This window comes from Micropterus dolomieu, linkage group LG18 (genome assembly GCF_021292245.1).
Source record: "Micropterus dolomieu isolate WLL.071019.BEF.003 ecotype Adirondacks linkage group LG18, ASM2129224v1, whole genome shotgun sequence".
Classification (NCBI taxonomy): Eukaryota; Metazoa; Chordata; class Actinopteri; order Centrarchiformes; family Centrarchidae; genus Micropterus; species Micropterus dolomieu.
In genome coordinates, this window is record NC_060167.1 from 30,382,045 (window position 1) to 30,399,255 (window position 17,211).

The following is a 17,211-nucleotide window of genomic DNA, read 5'->3' on the forward strand; positions in this document are numbered from 1 at the left end:
AGTTTCTAGCTTCCGGGCTTATTTCTGGGGTATGCAGTCCACTGAATATGCGCAGTAGTCTCCCACTAACCCCAGTTCCTGCTCGGCCCATAGACTTTACATTGTAAAAAAATTCATACTAGAAACATTCATCATTCATTCATTCTGTCAACTGTTTCACAGATCTCTCTTTTTTAATAGTGGCCTATGGAGAAAATGCTTTTGGGGCCACAGGGGAATATTTCACTGCTTTGGGACCCAGGGAATAAAAGGAAGCAAGCTCTGTATCCAAGTCTTATTATACATCCATGGTTTTTGCCATATGCACAAGACAACCCCAGTTCCTATCGGACTGAATAGTTGCCATCTTTGGGTCCAGTATCCAGGTCTTGTTATGCATCCATGTTTAAGTTGGGTTTCATTAGTAGTTCTACTTCTCATCATTCACTAAGGAATGAAGGCCACTTGGAGAGCAGAGGGAAAATGGGCGGGGGCTCACTGAGGGAACGCACTTGCCCTGGTCATCAGTAGTCACGAGAGGTCGTTGGCCAATAATGTATGCAGTGCTTTACTGTGCCATGCAGGCACTTCACAATTATCACAGATGCCTTTCAATGGCAACGTAATTTCCTTCAGATGATTAGATTACGTCTGCATTTGGTAAGTAGGCCTGCAATTTCAGAAAAGGTATCTTGTGAGCTAGTTATATTTGGGAAACTCATGATGTCATAGCAGAAATAACAAGAAACTGCAATGCACAGTGGTTGATCTACAGTGCTGAGTGACCATCGTTGATGACTCACTCCCTCAGGCCTTGAAGGGTTGATCTCACTAAGTTCATCAGAAAAATCAGAGAAGCCAAACAGGACAAGGGCAACACGGAATCTCCTCCCTTACGCTACCCTGTGAAACATAAGTAGAACATATTTTACTAATCAAATTAAACCAAATTAGACCAAATTATAGTACCAAAATAAATATACTCAACTGTGTGAGTTGCATGAGTGGATGTTGTAAGGTGCACAACAAAAACATAAATATAAACCAAACCAAAGTGTAACTGTGGTTACAAAACAGACGACTGCAGTAAACTGATTTCCCATCAGTCTGCTTGTACCACCCCTTACCAGCTTAAACTAAATCTATTGTTAATTTGCCATTTATGACTGTCCCCACTAGCTTTAAGTTAAACCTCTACTTAAAAAAACACACTTTGATCCAGGGTCTCTCAATAACTGTCAGCCAGCCACTCAGCTTCCATTCTTTTTCAAAAGTACAATAAAGAGCAACTTATAGGCCACATAATTAACAGTGATCTCTTTTAACCTTTCCCCCCTGCTTTCAGGGCCTGTCACTCCACTAAACCTCAGTTGGGCTTTCAACACCATAGGACAATTATTACTACATTCCTGTAGTAATGCTTTATCAAAATGTTTTGATGTGAAATGTGAAGCACCTCAGAGCTCTGCTCTTGGCCCTCTGTTTTTCACTCTTTATATTTCACCTCCTGGCCAAATTATATGCAGGCATGGAATTTATTTCAACTGCTACGCTGATGATACTCAGCTGAATGTGCCTATAAAGGCAGATGATCATTCCCTAATTATTAAATTATTAAAGAGGCCTGGTTGTCTGCGGTGAAAAACTGGATATCAAGTAATTTCCTGCTCCTAAATTCTGATAAAACTGAGATGCTGGTCATTAGCCCTGCTCAACATACACCAGTTTTATCAAGAAGCAGTACCTCTCAACAACTGTGTGAATCTCAAGCTCAACAGTTAAGAAATTCGTGTTGTTGTTTGGTTGTGTACCCTCTCTTTGAATCAGCACATTAAAGAAATCACTAGGGCTGTCCCCAACTAAGGATTTACATAGTCGAATCAGAATCGTCAAGTCCTGCCTATAGTTGACTCGAGGCGGGGTAGCTCCGCTTTAATCTTGTGAAGCTGCAGAGCTGCAGTCTCTTTTCATTCAACTTACACTGTAAATTTCCAGCTAAACTGAGGTGCTCTATCTCTCTCTCGCTTGTCATTCACCTCACCGGTCTTGTGCAGAGTTTTATGTGCATTACTGCTGCAGACAACTACATGCACGTCACGGTTCCTTGCGGGTCTATTTCAAGTAGCCGGCTATTTAAAAACGATAAAATATTCTTTATGTGGTTCATCAGCCGTGATAAATTATCCGAACGTCCCGCTATGTGCGGACAACTCTGCACAACACCTGTGAAGTTGGAACTCTGTCTCTTCAGCAAGTGTTCCTCCACTGCCGCTGCATGCATACATGTTACGCGCATGCGCACCTACAACCCAGGGTTAGGGTTACAATTTTGCGCTTTAAAAACATTTATTGAAAGTCTTTTTACATGTTTATTTACAGCATTAAACGTTGACATGGATATTGTAATAGGCTGTATATTAACTTATTGGCAGAAAACTGGTAGTTCTATGTAAAATCAGATGTTGAGCAGCCCCATATCGCCAAAATGGCATGATCCTTGTTTCACTGCAAAGCTTCACTGTGAGATTGACAGCTGAATCAGGCTTGCATCGAATCTTCGACTATTTGGGGTCAGACCTAGAAATCACCAAAGACAGTTAAGATTGTGTCCTTTCTGTTCATGGCTGATGCAGAGATCTTACACTAATTTTTGTCATCTAAACTTCGGCCTGCCATGTGATTGTAAAAGTCTTCAAATGGTTCAACTAAAAATAGGCTATATATTACCACCCCTTCATTAGCTCCTTATCTATGTTATATCTGATATTGAGCTATAAGACTGACGTGACTTGACTTGACTGCAGTAAACTGCTTGCTTGTTTGTCTGCTTATTCCACCAACACATGCAGAGACACTATTTATACCATATTTAAGACACTGGAAATCAAATGTGCCTGGCCTTCCAATGGACGCCTTCCTCATTTTATTTAATATTTCTCTAGGGAAACCTGAGTTCCAGTTTGTAAAAAAATGAAAGCTATTATTTTTCTGACAGGGACGAACTGACTACATGAAATTCTCAGCGCTGGACTTCTGGGATTGGACTGCATTGCATCGAGAGTTCTGTTTTCATGATCCGGCAATAGTTAAACATCAGCTGTACGCTTCATTCTTTACCAAATTGTCTGTTCACACAAGTGGTACTCACGCTATGGCCAGCCTGAAAACTACTAAGTGTTTTTGCTTTGATTGTTTGCTCCAGGGCAATTTTAGACCATTTTTACGGGTGCTGAAGCACCCCTAAATTTCATCTAAGCACCCCTAAAAATAATACAATAATTTATTATTATTCTTCCCTGAAAATTATTTTTTTTCCCTCCAAAGTTAGATTTTGGAGAAGCAAGAGAAGGGACAAAGAAATAACCTACAGTATCATATGGCTTTTCTTACATTATTCTTACACGGTTTAATGTCCCTAAATAGGCTACTGACATTTTTCATTTTCAATGTTTTACTGAATTATCCGCGTCCGTGCTTGGCGGACCGGTCAGCTGCAGCGGAATACTGTTTGTGTGTCTCTCAGTCTGGGCCAAACCAGTGCTTTCCATCTGGGGCGAGTTCAATTGAAAACCTTTTGCAAATAGCTTGCCCAAAGAAATGATAACAAAATGAAAACAAATGAAAATGCTTTGAGAAAACATGCAATGCAATATAGTTTTTCCTCATATAAAAAAAGACATTTTCATTGTAAATTGGAGCACAAAATGTCTCCATAATGCAGGCAATTACCAGTTTAATGCTCAGAATCTTCTGGGGGAGGACCCACTGACCCCCCTCACATATATTTCAGCATCAGATATTTAATCTAAATAGTGCTAAAAATCTTCTTGTCTTGTTCTTGTGTATCGTCACGTTTTATGTATCATCATGCCCCACCATGCTTCTCATTAGGGACTGAGCACCCCTAAAGGTCTGATCCTATCGCCCCTGGTTTGCTCTGATTCTTGTGTTTAGTCTCACTTGTGCCTGAGGTCTTGATCCCAGAGAAAGGAGTACTTAGCTCAGCCTTCCTCAGCATGCACTCTGTTTTTCTACTGCCTTCCCGCTCACTGACACTCTCAGCTTGGAAATCATCTCAGCACATTTTTTGAGTTTGTTAATAAAGCCACTCACTTAACCTTAACTTCTGTGTCTGGAATTGAATCCTCAGCCCTTGACACCTGCTGAAGCAGGCCCCCTCTGCTGGTGCTCAGAGGCAGAGGAAAATCAGGAAGTTCTGTGAACTTCTGAAATCTACTTCTCCTTGTGAATTGCCCTTTCCTGGACTGACTGAGAGAATATTGTTTTATTCTTCTCTGCTCTGGTTAAAATATTTATTAATGAAATCACATGTATTTTAAAGAGACTTAGCAATAAAAAGTATTTTTCTACATACATTTGTGTCTTTCTCACTGTGTTGATGTGGTGTGGAATCTGAACCTAGAATAAACTGATGTTACAGCCTTAAACCTGTTACACCAGCTGGAGGACACGCCGTATCCTCACACGCCACACCACCCAACACCACAAGTAAATTCTCAACCTTTGGGAAACACTGAATTAATATTCATTAGTTGTTGCATAACTCAGTGAAGTGTGTCCCTAAACTGGAGTGTTCTGGCCTGCAGAAGAGAAGTATGCCAGCGTTTTGCTAAGATGGGCTCGTTGTTGAGTCTTGTGACATAACTAACCATGATGCATACAGTCCAAATGTGACAAGGGAAGGTTGTCTAAGGGAACAGAGTATGACCTCGCTTTTGTCCTTTGAGGCAAAAAGGAGGCATTGTCTTCTCAGACTCACTGAGAAGAAAGTAACGAACCCACTCACTGTTCCTTGAACAAGCTCCAAGGACAGTGGGGAGGCTTGTTTCTGTGTGTAAGCTGCGTAGATGTTGCTGTTTGGATTGGTGTTGTTTGTTCTCTGTAGTGCACTGACCTTTGCAAATGCCTGGGTGCTGATTTACGTCATTAAATCAAAGCTGCAATTGAGAAAAGTTTGCAATCATTGTTCTCTTCACTGGACAGTGTTGCTAATATGATGGCTGAACTCTCAGTGCTATCTCAAGATATTTTCAAGTGGTCTGCTGTGCGTCTGGTAATGCCTTTTACTAGGAAGTACCAGAAAAAGTCATAGAAAAGCAAGACAAAAGTTTTGTTATTCTATGTACACTGTAGTCCCCTGATCAAGTTTCCCACAGTTCGACATTTGTTTTTTAGATTTAGTAAATGTTCAATTCCTCTTCGCTTCTACCACTGAATGTAGATCTGTTAGCCCTCAGAGGATCTGGGCAGTTTACTGAACCCCTGCTCTGCACATTCCAAGCCAAATGAAGACTGAGGATGGCATCATGTACTGGAGATTGACACTACCAGATGTCTAGTTTACAGTCTAGTCTAGTGAACCTCCACAGTCTGACAACTCACACGCATCACATCACTTTCTTATGTTTCTACATTTCATATCCTTTCCCCTTGACTCACAGGGGTCACAGGGGTTAATGACTGATGTCATAGTTACCTATTGCACCATGCCAACATGTGTCAGTAGAGCAGTCACACTTTCCAATGACAGTATTGTTGTATTCGTCATGCTGGTTCTTTCCTTCTCCGGTCCGAATATGTGCATCGTTGTCACTGTGTGTTTGAGAATGCGTGTGTTTCTTCTCACATATGTGGTGCATCTGTGGTTTTCCCACCATCTGTCAACGGCTTTGTAAATGAGGAAATTTAAAATAGAAGCAGTGATACATCAAGGAGAGAAACTGAGATGACAAGCAATCACTTTTGGGTTGGTTCCAGAAAGCAAACACTTGGAGACAGAGAAAGTATCTCCTCCTCCCCTTCACTCTCACCAAAACACACGCACACAAACTGCAAAACCTGCTGGCAGGATTGAGTGTCCCTCTGAAGCGTTTGCCTATCTGTCTGGAGCCTGGCAGCTTGTTTCCCTTTCTGCAGACTCAAGTTCATGACCTGTTATGTAACTCTGATCCCCAACAATTATACTCGATGTAACAACATGATTGGGCCTAAAACAGATGTAATTTTTACTTTTTGTTATGAAAGATGTAGTCACAAACATCACCCCTATCACCCCTTCACATTGTGCAAAAGGAGGGATTAACTATGCCTACTTGTATACCAATGCTTTAAGTGTACACCTTTCTTCATACTGTGGTGGATAGAGTCCTAGCCATTAGGGTAATTTTCATAGATTCACAAAAATATTTCCATTGAAAAATTTTGTTTTCAAAGTTGTAAATTAGAGGTGCAGATACGGATCCAGATTTACAAAACCCTATAACAGATCCACATTTATGGTTACACGTCACTCTACATTTGTGTTTTAGAGAGTTATTTGTGACATTGGTTTGTGAATACTTATGAGACTGTTCTAATACCAAAGTTTAATCTGAATTTTTCAGTCAGTAATTACAGCCACCAGAAGTGCAATTTCAAGATAGTTTATTAACACATTATGTAACACAAGGTTGGATCATGGTACCAGCAGCTATACCTAGAAGCAGCAGCCGATTGCTCCTTTAAACTTCACTACTTCTGTTTTTCATCAGTATTTTTCCCCAGCTTTATTGCTGAAACACAGGTCACACCTGACAGAAATACAACCATTGGAAAACGAAGACGGGGTTTTTAAATTAAAGGCCCCAAAAAAACAGACCAGGCACCACGATGGGTGCGGTGATTGCTTAGAGGAGAGGAAAGAGAGGATAGGAGCCATGTGGGCCCAGCATTGACTTAAGGCTGTTCCTAAAGGTCCGGTCTGGACAAAATGAAACTCATGTAGACCGCTGAGCACACATCTTTACAGAGTCCATCTGTCAACGCTAGACTTCAGCAAGATGAGAGGAAGTGAGAGGAAGTGTTTTACATCGTTGATGCTTGATGCTCAAACGCAGTCAAGATGGACACTGTTTCCCAAATGTCAAACTTTTTAATGTGAAGATGAAAACCATATTATCACCTTGTTGCTGCTCTTCACATTCTCCCCAGATTAGGGTGGTGTATAACTGTATTGTTTTATTTTATTTTATATGTTACTGCATACTTACACTCACTATGATATGTTAAGTTCTGTGTGTGTAGCATGAAGGGACTACAAACTTTCGTTTTGTTATACAACCTTGTGCTGTCTCCTGACAAATTTAAAACCTTTTATTTATCAAGGTAACTGTTAGTTTATTTATTATTATACAACACAAGGCTGTGAAAATAAAGTTTGTGGTCCCTTCATGTTACACATACACATAACCTAACATGTGTATTAATATATGGTAACATATGAAACAAAACACCCCAAACATTCTGCAGTGCATTTTTAAGTCTAACAAATTGGAATAAATTTAGTAAAGTACCAGTACGAGTACACCCTAATTGTGCTAAAATGCATTAAGTGAATGAGTACATTGAGCCTATAATGCCTCACTATCTTTTATTGATTTGTAAGTTTGGTATGAAATCCCAACTGTTACCATGGCAACCAAACAGCTACTTAGCAGTAGTGGCCAATCAGAGTCATCTACCAAAACCGGAAAATGCACACTTGAAAGCGAAAACGGCAGGAGGTGAATTTAAATTAAAATTAGATTAAACTGTTCTGATACTGACGATAATGCTAAATTAGATTAACGATAAACAGAGCCGACCAGTTTGGGCTAACCCTGGCTAGTTAGCTGCGTAAATAAGGTTTTGCCAGCCAGCTGGTAACGTTATTCGATAAATTAAGGAAAGTCAGAGTAGTTTTTCAGTGTAGTTAGTTGATTTCAGACTGGCAAAGAATAAACAGTTTGAAGGCAGAAAAGTATGGTTATAGCCGAACAATTGCATAAGTTAATTAATTAGTTAACACTAATTATTAAGGACAGACTGTGGCTACATGGTTGCACTTGGTTTGCTACTTGTGGCTGTTCAATAAGTAGCTTTGGATGTGACTTTAAAGGTAAGTTACCAACATATTTATTGTTATTACTAAATTATTATTTTTAGTTTTGCTGGACCTAACTGAAACTTTGTCAAAGTTAATACATGATCATTTAATACACCAACCACATTACCAGTCTCTGCATCACATAACCTGAATTCATCAGTTGGGCTGCAATAGGGCACTAAGTAATATTTTAGTGATTCATTTGACAATTATTTACCCAGTTAATGTTTTTCTCTACAAAACGCCAAAAAACTGTGAAAAATTTCTATGACAGTCTCTTAGAGGTGATAACGTTGATGGTCCACTTCCACTGATAGAAAGCAGCAAATCCGCGCATTGGGGAAGCTGGAACCAGAGAATGTTTGGAATGTTAAACGATTAATCAAACAGTCACCGAGTAACTGATGAACCAACTAATCGTTTCAGCTCTAAATTGGCATTTATTTCGTTTGCCTGTTCCCTCGACAAAGCGTTCATTTTAACAACTTCTCTACCGTTGTATGGGTTTCAAATGGTAAACCACAGTTGGTTAGACTCATTAGATTTTTGAACTTGCCCCTGTTCATTAGAAAATTGGGGGATCTGCCCTAATGGATAGGACTCTTCTTAAGCATTTAGGCCTACATAACACAAGTTATGGTGAGGATTCCCCCACACTCTGGCTCGGCTGGCCTCCTCCATGCTGTGATAGTATTCAGTGTCATTGAAAACTGAAGCCAGGTTGTTGCATGGATGACGACAAGCTGTCTTCTCGTTGAAGATACATTCTAGCACCACGTATTTTACAGACACTTGCCATTTGCTGTCGCAGAATTTCCCACAGAGCATGTGCACACACTGACACAAACATGTTTAGTTATACATAGCATATGCAGTGTATTATGCTTCCATTCATCCATTAAATTGCATACTGATTGCATGATAATCTACAATGATTTAATCCGCATTTAGTTTGAAATGTCAGCTGGGGCTCCAAATTGCAATTCATCTTGTGTAACAGCAGTTGCACAACGACATGTAGATAAATGGCTAGGAAAGGCCAAACATCTCTGGTATACTTTCAAAGTAAAATATAATATGGTCATTGGCTTTGTGAGACCACCAACCAACTATGGGAAAGAAAAGCAAACTGCTGACAACCTTTCTAGTTATGATGTTGATGTCCAGGCTGATGACAGTTCAAGCAGGGTGGCAGACCAAGCAAGCACATAGTCTTAAATTCAATTCAGTTTTATTTATATACCGCCAATTCATAACAGAATCTCATATCTGGGGGTGGGCAGAGAGAGAGAGAGAGAAGCAGCCCAGCGCAATATCAACACAGAAAAGTAGTAGTGGTACAGACATCAATACAAATATTTATAGTTTGTTTTTAATAATAATTGTAGCAACAGGTGTTGAGCAGGAAAATGGGGGCAACAGGCAGCCCGCAACCACAGACGCAAACCCCACAGCTCTGCAGCCAAAACATCTGCAGAAAGGGATAGGAGACAAACAGTTAAAAAATTCTAAGATGGTGGGTGCTACATAAGCTTCCAGTTGCAGTAAAGAAGCCAGAATAGCTTGAAGTGATAGATGCTAATAGGCTGAGCTCCATTAAATTGCCTCCTAGGTTATTTGCCGCAGGTTCACAGGCCTACCTACTGTCAAATTTGCTTTGGCAGATTACACATTGTCTTGCATGTACTTTTAAATATTTAAAGTGATGGAAAATTTCTATTTCTGCATAACAAAAAAATATTAAGCACAACTCTTCTAAATGTAAGAGGCATTACAGCAGCTCTTGCCTTTGCGGTGCCGCTTCCCGTTCGGTTATTCTCAACTCTTGAGCCTCATCACGGCTAGCATGTTTCTCTGTCCCCTTTAGTCGCTCAGCTTCTTGCAGTCAATCATTCAGCTCCTGTTAATCCCCCAAACCTCTGATGTGAGAGCTCTTATTACACATACCGCCATGTTTCCTGGCATTGTGCTAACTGGGATTTAGAGGCTTTAGCTGGGAAACCAACCAGGGTGCTTTTAACAACATGGATATGTGTTTTCATGTATCTAAACTGATTTACCTTTTTAGGGCATTTCTCAGTGCTCCTATTTATAGGTCTGTACACTTAAAGTTGTCACTGAGATGGTCACATACTTTTACCTTGACTTGCCAACATATGACGTCACACTGAGATGAATAACTGGCCAGCAACCATCGCCTTATTGACAGTACATTCTTTAATGATTGGGTCATCCCAGTCTGTTTGCCTTAAAGAAGGTGTTACATTAAAGGTTGGTCCATATCTCCACAGCAGTACAGAGGAGAATGCCCCTGATATCCAAACGTAGGGAGAAATAGACACTTGAGACTGGATATGGACAAGATGAAACCACATCAGGGTTGTGTTGCGGAGTGAAAGTAACACCGTGCCGGCACCTCATTAGAGGCTCAAGTATCAAAGCATGGTCTAGACCTGGAGGCTGTAGCCTGCAGCCAGCAGTGCTTGTTTGACCTTTCTGAATAATTCAGGCACTTACCCCAATCCAACAGGGCTAACGTCCACCTTCATGGCTGGGACTTACCAGTTAGTCACCGTCTCATGGAAAGTGTGATAAGCTTTAATCCTGAGACTGCATATGATAATCTCCTCACCGGCTTAATTTTTCTGATTAGTAGCTGTGACCCCTGTTTGAAAGGAGATGTGTGGTTCCGCAAGATTCAGCATCGAGGTGGATTGCTGGCCTATGCCAGGGAAACCAGCTGGACAGAGAAGGAGAACATGGTATTTGTCATTGAAAGGGCAATGAACATTCGATGAGTGGCTGACCTGCTCTGAATAGCTGTGGCACAATCCTGGGCCTTTGCCAGCTACGTTCCTCCCTCCACTTCACTCCCTGTAACTCACATCCTGCCATTCAGGCAGACTCTCATTAAGTGCCCTATTGTTGAGGGATTACTGAGTTTATATTTAACCTCTGTCCATACTATCACTGGACTGTCGAAGCAATTGTTGGCACTGCCAGCTCATTTAGGATCCATAGCTGTGTCTGTCTGGCGTCTGACTCCCTCCACTGTCTCGCCACAGTTTCTTTCTGAACACACATCTCTCTGTTTCAATGAATTCTCTCCCTCCCAATAATTTATCTAGTTCTGCCAATGCAGGATGTAGTTTGTCCCTGTGGAGTCTCCAGCTGCTGTTCACGTGCAGGACCTGAATATTCAGAGAACTGCCGCCTCAGTCTTCCCATCACTGTCCTGCATTTGATTAGTCACACAGACATTTGTTTCCAAAATTTGTCTGCCTGGCTGCACTCAGTGTATGTGTGTGTTTGTGTGTGTGTGCATGCACACATGCTCTTTTCATGCTTTGTCTGATACTACTCATATATGTTTGTGCGCGTGCTGTGTTTGAGGAACATACTATTCCCTTCCTACTGGGCATGAGAGAGTTGGGCAGAGAGGATTCCAATGTGAGAGTTCAGTTGTGAGGTTTGGCCTCGGGGAGAAATTCACTTAAGCAACTCCTTCATGGCGAAAGCACTGTCGGGTTAGAAGAGGTCAGTAGCATGGAAACAACTGTTTCTATTTTTGGGGTTTGGTTTTGTTTATGCCTGTGAGTGTGTTTAACTCTGTTGACCATAACTCTGAAGCGGTGTTTCTGTTTTTCTGTGTGTTTTGCAGGAAGACCTGGCCTAGCAGGACACCAGGACAGGCCACAGGTGTTTGAGCTTCAAGTAGGGAATCACCTCTTTGGACTCTCTATGTATGCAATTCACCCTCCATAGATCCACTGCTGTACTTGTTTATTACTTTCTGCCATGAGTCTTTCTCCACCTTGTATGCTTATTTCTCTATTTCTATAATTTCTTGACCCTGACTGTGTCTCAGGCGTGTAATGTAAGTGTAGTCTGGACTGGGAGGTACAGACAGCCCAGACCAGATATATAGGCTTTTGCATATTATGCATAGCTGTGAATGCAAATGTCCTCGCCAGGGTAAAAACAAGCAGGTCCTTTGTGGGTCACTATTGTAACTAAATACCTTGTCAGTGGGGAAAGTCCATCTGAATGCCAAATATTGTCCTGGCTCTGAGTAGAGATATGTGAGGGCTGGACATTGTAGATGGATTTGTACAGAAAGATGGTATGCCCAGTTTTATGACAGATAAATGCCTCACAATGAAGTCATCAGAGGGATAGACTCCGATTTAGAAATTATAGCAATGTGACCTTCAGTTAGAGTTTCACCAGCAGGTCCATGTGTCACACATGTTACATCATAGCTGAGATGATCTGACAGGGCTCCAATCGCTACACCTTGCACTATTGAGTAAATCTTTGTGATTGTCAAACTTTCTTGAGCTGCATGTCCAGAGTAGCTCAAATAAAATTATTTCGTGATTGCAGCTTTAGAGGGCTAAAGCTAGAGAGGAACAGAGAAAGAGGTTGTTTGAGCACACTTCAGGTCAACTAGATAATGTGAAAATGCATGCAGGGAAATTTGGCTGAGGTTATAGGCTAGATATCTCTTTAATAGGCTACGTGCTGCATAAAGGTCTAAAGGTTGTTTCAGGCCTCATGTTTGATTTAGATGAAGCCACAGAAATGTTACGCATGTACCTTGGTTGTCCAAGGTGACACACCCAACTACCTGGGTGGTGCTGTGGTAAAAAGTGTTAACTCATAAAAGTGTTTGTCATAAAGTCACCACTTGCAATCTGCAAGTCGTTCAACACCTATTTGTCTTTGTTGCTTTGTGCAAATACCGTCTGAATTACAATGACAAACAAGGATATGGAGTGTGTATTCATGCAGGTGTGTGCTTTTTTTTCTTACAGGAGTGTTAACGTAGAAGAGGTTGCAGTACTTTTCCACTGCACATAAATTAGCTGTCCTTTCTTTCTGTCTCCCTGTGGGCCCCAGGTGTTCCTCAGTCAGCCAATTGGAACAAAATCACGCCTGTCCCATCAACACCCACTCAGAAACCATCATCAGGCCCATCACCCCAAACCCCAGGAGTCTCAGTGCCCTCTTCACCACAGGTATCATCTGCACTGCTTTCTGCACAGGTAGAGAAATTTAGCTCAGGAGAAAAAAAATACAGGGTGATGTGAGGAGAGTCAGAAAGGTATCTAAAGTTTAACATAACTGATGGACAAGAGGTTAATAGGAAGTACTGCAGTGGACTACAGATGATGTGGAATGCTGTGGGGGAGCACATTGAGAACAAATTTTGTACAGGAAAGATCCATGTAGTTTCCTTTGTTAGATGTCAGTTCTAGTGGATTGACTGCTGTCCACATGATGTCAGATAGCTGGGTAGGCTGCCGTTTTTACAGTATGAACTGTTTGTTACGGTGGATAAATGCTGCTATTTGGGGGAAGATTGAGGACTGGATGTTCATTTGACAAAGAGATAGAAATGAGGGCTGCAGGGGGTGTAGATTTTGTCTGAAGGAGGGGAGGGTGTCTTCAGAGGGGGATATGGATGGGCTCTTCTGTAATCCTCTGACATGTGCACTCTTCCTCACGTGCACACACAAGCCCTGCAGTGCAGAGCTGTCTATGGCACAGAAACATGCTGCACTGCTGCCAACACAGCCCACCCTGCTTTGTATCAACAGCCAACGTCCCTGCCCACACAGACTGTGAACACACTATGCATTTCATCACAGACCTCACTATAAATCTCACTACCTTTTTTTTTGTACTTATGCTACAGTGGAGCTTCATGGCTTTTCCCAGTCCCCTATTTTGCCTGACGGAATTACCACACTAAATAGTGCTTTTTCCTACATTTTGATAGCAGTGGGTGGTCACAGTAATTATCGGAATCATGGTTTGCTTTGTGACCTACTTACAGTTTTGGCAATAGTTGTGCCATATTTGGTTTCGAAATGATTTGGAATATTATTATTAATGTAGCTTTATGTGTGTTTGCTTAATAAATAATGGATATGGACATACCAATATCAGTCATTTTGAGATTATCAGCTTCGGCCGTGCCTGCACTCACAATGCCGATTAACAAAAAATATCTGCACACATCTCCTGGCAGCCTTGTATGGCTGCTGGGGAATGATGTTAGCACTCACCCTCATGAGTTTTGGGAAGGTGGTGAAAAAGTTTATTTCGAACCCTTCATTTCTTTCTTTGTTTCTGTCTTTTTGAAATGTGAACGCTTTTCTTTCATCATAAATGAAATCTAAAACCTAGCTAGCGTTAAATATAAATTGATATACTAAGAGTAATGCAGTTAAATGACATCACTTCTGACAAACTGTACCCCGCTCTCCCTTAAACAACAGTCACGTTCTGAAATCAATGTTTTTTTATTCACTAATGAACATTCCAACTAAAACAACTCATTACTGCCTAATATTACATATATATTAGATTGTAATATGCATCAAATAATACTTAACCATGTAATGTGCAATGCAATTAATTCTTTGCTTAAAGCTTCTTAACTAGCCTAGTGGAAGTCAACACACCCCACAGACTCTCAAACCCAGTGTAACGTTAACTAAATAAAACTGTAACATTACATGATCAACAATAAACCTGTAACTGTTATGGGTGTACGTAAGAGCTGGACCCAAAAGCACGACAGAGCCAGATCACAGTTCACAAGTCAAGGGAGTTTACTGAGGAATAAACAGATTGCTGGGGGTGAGGGAGTTGATCCAGATCCAGATGGGGAAAGCTGAGGTGGTTGGACTGAAGCGGTAAGGGTGAAGCAGGTGGGCAGGCAGGCGGCTGGCAGGCAGGTTCGGGTGGTTCTGTGAGAACGAGGGAGAATAAACAAGGATTAGTAAGAGCAAGGGAAAGTCACAAACACTGGTTCACTACGAGAGAAGGCCAAGGTGTGTACCACGGAATATACGAAGACGATCTGGCGAATACTGGCGTGCAAGGACCGGGGTAGATAACAGGCGGTTGATTGGGAACGAGGTGCAGGTGTGTGGAGGCACAGTGCAGGAGCCAGGGAGGAAATCCACACCCACCTGTAAACTAAGCAACTCACAGGGGAAAACAGACAGACAGGCACAATAGGATGGGAAACAACAGAGAACCAAAGGAAGAGAGAGGAGAGAGACCACTGGATACAACATTACCCTCCCCTCAACTGGAGGCTCCCTGTCAGGCGCAGCCCGACGGGCATGATGAAAATCCAGGATGAGCTGAGGGTCCAGGATGGAGGACCGGGGGACCTATGACTGTTCTTCAGGACTGTACCCTTCCCAGTCCACCAGGTACTGGAAACTGCACCCACGGTTCAACAGCCGTCGGACAGAGAACACAGGGGCATCTGGTATGGACAGGTTTGATTTGGGACACGTGGAAAGTGGGATGGATTCTCATGTTCCTGGGAAGCTTTAATCTTACAGCAGATGGGTTGATGATTTTGTCAATAACATAGGGACCTATGTGTCAGGGAGACAGTTTGTTAGACTCCACCTTAAGCGGAATGTTTCGGGAAGAAAGCCAAACTCTCTGACCTGGGGAGTAGGTGGGGGCCGGTGTCCGGCAGCGCGGCACGTGAAGATGGTCGACGGGACCATCCAGTTCGGTTTCTTGGGCAAGAAAAAAGGTGGTTGGTAGCCGAGGGAGGCTTCGAATGGAGAAAATTGACGTAATTGCTGACGTAATCTGCACTCTGCGCATGCGTTGGCGTCTGTAGCCACCTGTCGGAAGCTCCGTCTTAAACCGAACTCTTATCCAGTTTTAATCCACTCTTTTTCGTTACATTTTTTATATCCTTTTTATTTAACTTAAGTTTTTAACTTGAGTTTTACGTGGGTTAAGGATTTTAGCCATCCGACATGGATTTTAAGCTAGATGACCGTAAAAACGCGATCAACGCTACTGATCGCAACAAAGCTCCGGTGACTACTAGCTGAGATAACTCTGCCCCATGAGGACTGCACACTCCTTAAGAAAGCGAACAAGAAGATTGCTGACCTTATGGAAGACATCCGACGACTTTCAGAGGAACTCAAAGAGAAAGATTCCCTGCTGACTGGCTTTATGGATGTGGCTTCAGTACAAGCCAAATAGATTGTTTCTCTTAGCGCAACCGCCAACATCCAGGACACCGTGTTTTGGGACCCCTCTAGCCTTCCCAGGCTTTCCTCCTGCTTGACTCCAAAGCATCAGTCAACCTGGGCTGAAGTGGTGGTCCGTGGCTTTAAGAGAGGCTCGGATGGGGCTGCCTCTCCTCCGCACATCGGCCTCTCCAACCGCTATGCAGCCTTGTCTAACGACACTCCGGTCCATCCAGCGGATTCACCTGCGGCTTCAAGTCTCCCTGATACGGATCTCTTTCGGCGCACAGTGCCTGCCGACACTGTTGCATCTCCTCCACCGGCTACATCTCCCGCGCTGGGCCGCCGGTCTGCCGCCGGGCCTGATCGGCGGCCGTCATCCCGGTCAAAAACCTCCGCTTCCCGACCTAGGATCCTGAAAGAGGCTGTGCTCAGACGCTCCGGAGGCCGTCTCTACCCTGCACCGTCGGGTAGCCCTTCTCTCAGGTCTGTTACTGCTACTCCAACACAACACTCGGCAGCTCACACACTCCATCCTCAGTCCGCACTCAGTGTTGAAGCAGATTCTGCTCAGTCCTGCTCTGGAACCCCACAACCGGCATCTCCTCGTCCCCTTTTCTCCCCAACCACACTAATAATTGGTGACTCCATAACCAGAAACCTCCGTTTCTTTAACGCTACCACTCACTGCTTCCCCGGTGCCACCACGGCTGAAAAAACTCCAGGACCTGATGCCGTCGCTCCCGTCCTCCATCACAAGAGTGATAGTCCATGTCGGAACAAATGACACAGCTCTTCGGCAGTCTGAGCTGACAAAATCAGATTTTAACCGTCTTCTTAACTTTTTAAAGCAGTGCGGAAAGTCCGTTTTTATCTCTGGTCCCATTCCCACAGTCGGTCGCGGTGCTGGCCGCTTCAGTAGACTCCTTGGCCTCCAGACTGGCTCCAGTCCGCCTGCAGGGCTCACCGTGTGTGTTATGTGGATAATTTTAATATTTTCTGGCAAAGAATGTCTCTTTTTAAGACAGACGGACTTCACCCAAACAAACGGGGCTCAGAAATGTTAGCTGCGCACATACAGCATGTGGTGCGGTCCACACATGACTTACGTGAATGACTAATCATTCATGCAGCACACCTGGACACACCACCGCTCACTGAACAGATCTCTGCCTCTCTGCCACAAACAACTGTCTCCACCTGCTGGCATGTAAAGCCGTCTGCTCCCAGCGCTGTTCCACAGACTTCTATTCCTGTCATCATCACGCATAGACCAGTAAA

At 42.8% G+C, this 17,211-nt stretch overlaps 1 protein-coding gene across 9 annotated transcripts in view; it reads left to right on the forward strand.

The window, feature by feature from the left end:
• The first annotated feature begins 7,488 nt into the window (after window positions 1–7,488).
• Window positions 7,489–17,211, forward strand: part of LOC123956622 (inositol hexakisphosphate kinase 2-like) — a 28,635-nt gene continuing 18,912 nt past the window's right edge. The window contains exons 1-4 of one of the 9 annotated variants that reach the window (XM_046028950.1): window positions 7,495–7,915; window positions 11,297–11,440; window positions 11,565–11,646; window positions 12,806–12,951. In XM_046028950.1, the coding sequence (XP_045884906.1) occupies window positions 11,645–11,646; window positions 12,806–12,951 (148 nt within the window). In that variant the 5' untranslated portion in view covers window positions 7,495–7,915; window positions 11,297–11,440; window positions 11,565–11,644. Of the gene's footprint in view, window positions 7,916–11,296; window positions 11,441–11,564; window positions 11,647–12,805; window positions 12,952–17,211 lie in introns of those variants that run through there. The other 8 variants (XM_046028951.1, XM_046028946.1, XM_046028948.1 and 5 more) reach the window with 8 other exon arrangements.